We start from the raw sequence: 6,990 nt of genomic DNA on the forward strand, positions 1-6,990 counted from the left end.
GTATAGAGCTCCAAGGAGATTAGGTTGAAAAATAAAAAAAAATTTACCCAAAAAAAATTGTTTTTATACTTCATTCTAAGGACTTATTGAACTACCCTCGTACATCAAGACGTGGTTGACCGGTGCCGATTATGTGGAGATACTAACGAATCCATCGAGCACATTATTGATGGCTGTCGCGTAATAGCTCAGCGAGAATATACGCACAGACATAATGATATAGCGGGCATTATACATCAACAACTTGCCCTAAACCCAGGACTCTTAAAAGAATGGGTGCCCTTCTATAGATACATTCCAATGCCCGTTTTAGAAAGCGAAGATTACATCTTATATTGGGATGTTACTATCCAAACGGATCATTACATCCGGGCCAATCGACCTGACATCGTAATGCGAGAAAAAAAAGGTGCAAGAGTCTACATCATCGACATTGCTTGTCCGCTTAACCGAAATTTGCAGTCAACCTATACAACCAAGATCCACAAGTATAGCGAGTTAAGGCATAAAGTAAATACCATATGGAGGAATGTGAATCATGCATCCATTCATCCCATTGTGATTTCCGCTACAGGCAATGTGCACGCAAGATGCACTGAACATCTTGAAAATTTAGGAGTCAGTAGGGTATTAGCAGCAGCTCAGAAAGGGGTTTTATTAAATACCTGTCGCATTGTAAGAAACTTTCTTGATCATCAGGAAGCGAGCGACTAAAAACCCGTGGAGTGGCAGATGGTAGCTCTGAGAAAGCATCCAGAGGTGACTGTTGTCACCTCTAAAGCTCGTGTCCGCTCGTAATTGTATACCTACAACATCATCGCCGGAGGTTTCAACCATCGTATTAAATTATTTGAATTAAGTTATAACATTCTAATCTCATCAGTCACTTGACTTAGTCCGTGGCTATGATGTATCACCGGGTTTACCCAAGTAAAAGTATGAGAAAAACACACAATAATAATAAGAGTCCTCGGTGGCTCAGTTGGTTGGACACTCAAACTTCACCTCAGAGGTTCGGGGTTCGATCCCTGAGCCGGTACCTCTAGAAATTTTTTACCTTTACCGAGGTTCTGGTGGTTCGGAACCCACCTTAAGCTGTAGTCCAATATGTCTGGGCAGACTGTTCTCATCAGATCACTTGATTGCATTATAAAAATGCGTCCGTCACCGATGATATATACCGGGACAGCCCCGTGCAAAAAAGATCAAATAAAAAATCCAACTCTAACCAAAAAAGCCTTCGACATGTTGGGCAGTGTAAGCCTGTGATAACATTTCACCACAGAAATGTTTTTTTATAATAATAATAATTTAATTTAAAAATTTTGAATGAAATTAAAATTAAATTGAAAATCCTATTTAACGTCCAATAAGCAAGTTCATGTGCAGGGTTCCTGAAAATAAAACCAAGAATCTGACGACCAAATTTAAACAACCACCATAAAATTTTCCTATTGCAATCTGGAAAAAATAATTTTTTTTCCATAAACGAGAAAACAAAAAAATGCTTCTTTTGGAAAAAAATAAAAAAGAGGGGAAGAAATGAAAAACATTTCTTGCCTCTTCTTTTCTCTAAAAGCAGAATTGTTTTCTTTTTTAGAAAAAAAGAAATTTTTTATTTTCTTCAGATTGCATATAGGAACATTTTCGCTGAGAAAGAAAAGAAAAAATGCTTTTTTCGGACCAAAATGAAAAAGTGAGGAAAAAATGAAAAAAATTTCTTTCCTCTTTTTTTTTTGTCCGAAAGAAGATTTTTTTTTATTTTTTGAAAAAAGACATTTTTTATTTTTTTAGATTGCAATAGGAAAATTTTGTGGTAGTTGTCCAAATTTTATCGTTAGATTCTTGCTTTAATTTTAAGGAATTCGGCACATTATTTAGATATTATGAAAAATTTAAACATATATTTCATTGAAATTTTTTACCAACGACTTTTGCACGAGGAGAATTAGCTAAAAGAATTAAAGCAGGGAGTCCGAGAAGTTAATTTACAAAGTTCATTGATTTCTTTAACGAAATACTTCAATTTTAAACAAAATAATTAAGTTTTTAACATAATAGTCGAATTTTCAACCTAAATAGAGAAATCCCCAACAAAAAAGTGTCATAGTTTATATTTAAATCGAAAAAGACAAATTTTCCAATTTTTGACTTAAAAAATAAATTTTTATGTAGATTGTGAAAACTTCAAGCCAAAAATATGTTTTTTTAGAAGAAAATAAGTTTCCACTAAACTGATGCAGTTGTATCCCACAAACATGGAATTTCAGACCAAGAAAATTTTTTTTACCAGAAAAGGAGAACTTTAAAATAAATATGTTTAATCTTTAAAAATGAGAAAGTTACATTTTCAGTTAAAATATTAATTTTTAACAAAAAAAACGCTTTTAGGCTAAACAGTTACACTTTCAACCAAAGACATTAGTTTTCTGTCAAACAAGTAAAATTTTCACAATGTGGTTTAATTTTCACCCAAGTATTTTAATTTTCAATTGAAAAGATTATTTTCTAACAAAATAGTTAAACTTTCAACCCGATGGAGGAATTTTTAACTGAAAATATCAATCTTTAACAAAAAAATGAATTCTTAACAAAGTGATGGAACCAACTTCTTCAAAGAAAGAATTTGAATACACAAGCAAAGAACAATAATTTTAACCAAAAACATGAATTTTCATTTAAAACATTATCTCTAGTAAAACAAATGAATTTTTAACTAAAAAGTAAATTTCCAAAAAATAATTGGATTTTCGGTTAAAAAAGATTTCAGTAAAATTTTCATAATCAAAATCAGAATTTTGAAACAAGGAATAAGTCATTACGAAAAAAATGAATTTTCAATCCAAAAAGAATAATGTTTGTTTAACCAAAAATATGAGTATTTAACAACATATTTTAATTGTCCACCAAAAAGTTGCATTTTTTCTAAGAAAGATGAAATTTGTCCTAAAACAGATGAATTTTTAATAATAATAAAAAAAGAAACAAATTTGTTGTAGTCTGAATATTCATTTATAAAAGATTTCAGTTCATTTTTCAATACCAAAATATTAATTTTTAACAAAAGGTTACGTTTTCAATAAAACAATAGAATTTTTAACCAAACAGTATAACTTTTCAACAAAATAGTTTAATTTTCAACCAAACAGTTGCATTTTTGTCTATAAGAAAGACGAAATTATTCTTAAAAACAGATAAATTTTTATTTGCAAAATTTTCCTTAAATAATTGAATTATCACCCAGAAAAGATTTCAGTTCTCTTTTTAGCAAAAAAATATTAGATTCAGACAAAAAGTGCATTTTTTATGAAATAGTTCAATTCTTTACAAAACAGCAGAATTTTCATATGGAAAGCATGATTTTTTCAAAAAATTGTCGAATTTCCAACCAAGTAGCTGCATTTATTTTCAAGAAATATATCACAGAAATAAGAATTGTATACAATAAGTTAATTTTCTGCTAAATAGTGGACTTTTAAACCAAAAAGTATTACTTTGATAGTTTTTTAATAGTCGCATTTTTGTCCAAGAAAAATGAAAATTCTACTGAAACAGGTAAATTTTTAAATAAACAAGATAAATTTAAAAAAAGGAGCTGAATTTTCATCTAAAAAAATTTTCATTAATTTTTCACCATAAATATACGAATTTTAAACAAAAAAGTAAATTTTGTAGGAGATAGTTGAATTTCTAACAAAACGGTTGCATTTTCATCCAACAAAGATCAGCAACAAAAGATGAATTTTAAACAAAATAATAATCTTCTACAGAAAGACCTGAATATTTAACCCAAAAAGATAAATTTTTAACAAACCCGTTAAATTTGCTACAAAAAGGGATGTCTCTTCAAGAAAATTGTTAAATTTTCAACAAAACAATAAAATTTGTAATTAAAAAGAAAATTTTTCGGAGAAAATGTTTGCGATTTTAAAAAAATTACGTACATGAGCGTACCGAAACAAATCATAACAAAATGTTTTGACAAAATATTAAACAACACCATTTTTTTGGTCTGGGTTTGTACCAGAAACGTCTCTGCTTCAAAAACAGGTGCGTTACGAATTTCTTTCTTTTTTTTGTTAAAACTTAAAGACTAGGACCGTATTCTTCAAATTTGAATTATCAGTTACCTATATTCCGAAACATCTTGTCCGTTGAATAATTTGACTTCGTCATACCACATCTGCACAAGCCTTGTTAAGTCAGGAGAAAAATTTGGTTCGGTAGATGCAATAGAGGCGATGTTTTGACCAACTGGGAATCTCTCTAAAAAAAAATTTATTTTTGTTATCGCAAAAATGCTATATTCCAATAATAAATTTTTGTATTATTTGTTTTTAGTCTCTGGACACTTTCTCTATCAAAAGATACATACCAACATCTCGACATTTATCATGTTCGAATTTACAGGTATCAGCTAATGTTTGTGCTATTATTGCAAGTTCATTGTCCCATGCCTACAAGCAAAAACAAACAAAAAAACTAGAAAAAATAAATAATTGAATTAAATTTTGCAAAGCGAAATATTATTATTAACAACGATTTTCTTATTTGCTTGAAACCAGACTTACAAGATCGGGCATGAATTTTGTAGGTGGTTGTGGACCTGGACTTCCTTGAGTTTCCATTCCAGCAGCTACTCTTCTTCTCAGTTCATTGTGATGAGACAAAATAGCCTGCTTTTCTTGACCAGTTAATCCAAAACCGTATGCTGGACATAGAGGTACAGGAATCTGTATTTTAAAAAAAAATTCTCATTACATGATTGAACTTAGTTCAAGGTCAGTTAAATCCTCAAACTGAGGATAAATTAATACATCTTCATGGTACTGCAAATTATTAATACTTTCAAGACAATTAAGTTTTACAAAACTAAATTTACATTTTTCCAAAACGTTGTTAATATGAAAATGCACAATTGAATCGTTTCATAATTAAAAAAAAAAACTTGCCTGGAAAAGACACATAGTATGAGTTCCTGCTATGCATGTGCGAATATTGCAGTAATCAGAGGCATCGGAGAATTTTAATACTGCCAGGATCAAAACAGAAAAAATACTACAGACCACAACCATTTTAAATGTATTCTGTACGTAATTTTATTTCCACAATTCGGAAAAATTGTTAAAGATGAAGCTGCTGAATTTACTTGCCTTTTTATACCATTCATTTCCATATAAATTTCTACACAACAGCTTGATTTTTATGTGCACAAATGAAGAAACATTTATTTTGACTTTCAGTTTTTCTTATTCGGTGTCAAACCTTTGTATATTTTTGTACTGAAACGAAAATCTGCCAGATGTTACCCTACTTTCGCAACTATTGACAGCATTGATCAATGTTCAGGTTATTAATTGTAATTTGAGATGCATAATTACACAACCCTTTTTTATGATAAAACATATCACAATTCATAATTTTCATACATCCTCTTGAGCTACTGTGTATAATAATTTTTATAGAAAACAAGGATTATTTATTGCGTCTGCTCTGAATATTTGTACAACGTTCAGATCATATGTGAGGCATTTCGGAAATGTGTTTTGAGTTTATTTTATGGAATATGGTACGGGCAAATAAGGATGATATATTGTTTCGTAAGTTTGAAAGACATGCAGGTGTTCATTTCCTTACATATGCCTTTCCAGACATTTTCCACTTTTCTTTTAGATAATAACATTTTTCTAAAGTCATCTTAGTAAAGCAATTATCTCATTTGAAAATTGAGTAAACTTTAAAAATTTTAGAACACTTTGCTCAAAAATTATAAATAAAAAAGTATACAGAATATCTTCTCAAGCATCTTGCCCAAAACTAGAATTTTAAAATAAAAGTAGATACGCTCTCGCGCTTCCCGCTCGTTTTCGAACGTTTAATGTGTACACTTTAACTACGCTTTTTCAAAAATTATAAATATTATACCTCAAATCGAAAACTGTGATTTAAACTTTTGAGCAATTGCAGTCGTACATCGGAACTAAAGAATCTTTTGATTTGTTTTTGAATGAGGTTTTTAAAGCACCTATGGCTTTGACGATTACAGTATCATTTAGAAAGTCGCCCTTTGTGCTCGATAATTTTTGTCCAATTTCAAAACTTCAGCCAGAAAGTTTTTTAATCTTGATCAATTCTATTAAAAACAAAGCTTTAAACAAACGCTTCTTAAAACAGAAATAGCATATTTTTGAAAATTATCTAACTTTTTGAAAATGATCCAGTTTTTAGAATTTTTGTCTAATTAATAAATTTCATGAAAAAAGTTTCAAAATACAAATATTTTATATTTAGTAAAAATTTGTATTGATATTTAGCCTTCATTTTGGGAACCTTAAGAATTGTATCAAAGGCTGACTCGATTGGATAAATCCTTTAAAAGTTCGCGTGGCTACAAAATTCAGGTAACCATACACACCGACAGTCATAGACAGAGAGACATACACCGACAAAATTTTATAATTTTCGGACTCAAAAATGAAAATGTAAAAATTTGTAAATAACATTGAAACCATTTTTTCAAATATTTGAAATATACAGATAAGAAAGATAAAAAACAAGACTGGAACTCAATATCTTAGAGTTAAGTTTTATTTATCTGCTACATATAATTGGGTGGAAAGTTGTTTTTTGTGAAAACAGATTGTTTGAAAAATAACAACAACATATTTAATGAAAAAATAAATAATAAAAAATTAAATTAAATTACAGATCTTCACTGAAAAAATAATCTGTAAACGTTTTTTTGATTACAATGTTTTTTAAAATAAAATAAACAATTCGTGAAGAAACTTTTTCTACTACATTGTTATTGTTTTCTCATCAATTTCACTTCACCAGAATAAAATAATGTTTTGAAAATACTTCAAGATTTATCAATATTTATTAATAAACTAAAATAAAATTTAAATTTAAGTAATTTTATAATTTCACAACTGCCACATTAATCCATGTACGCTCAATGCGTGCACTTTTAACAAAAAAATTTCACAT

The 6,990-nt window shown here is 29.2% G+C and overlaps 1 protein-coding gene across 4 annotated transcripts in view; it reads right to left on the reverse strand.

The window, feature by feature from the left end:
* Positions 1-6,990, reverse strand: part of LOC117171535 (venom allergen 3-like) — a 20,298-nt gene that overhangs the window by 4,944 nt on the left and 8,364 nt on the right. For 2 of the 4 annotated variants that reach the window (XM_033358934.1, XM_033358933.1), the window contains exons 2-5: positions 4,953-5,282; positions 4,572-4,733; positions 4,376-4,457; positions 4,131-4,266 (exon numbers count right to left, since the gene is read on the reverse strand). In XM_033358934.1, coding sequence (XP_033214825.1) covers positions 4,131-4,266; positions 4,376-4,457; positions 4,572-4,733; positions 4,953-5,075 — 503 coding nt within the window. In that variant the 5' untranslated portion in view covers positions 5,076-5,282. The remainder of the gene's footprint in view (positions 1-4,130; positions 4,267-4,375; positions 4,458-4,571; positions 4,734-4,952; positions 5,283-6,990) is intronic. The other 2 variants (XM_033358937.1, XM_033358938.1) reach the window with 2 other exon arrangements.

Source organism: Belonocnema kinseyi, chromosome 4 (assembly GCF_010883055.1).
Source record: "Belonocnema kinseyi isolate 2016_QV_RU_SX_M_011 chromosome 4, B_treatae_v1, whole genome shotgun sequence".
Lineage (NCBI taxonomy): Eukaryota > Metazoa > Arthropoda > Insecta > Hymenoptera > Cynipidae > Belonocnema > Belonocnema kinseyi.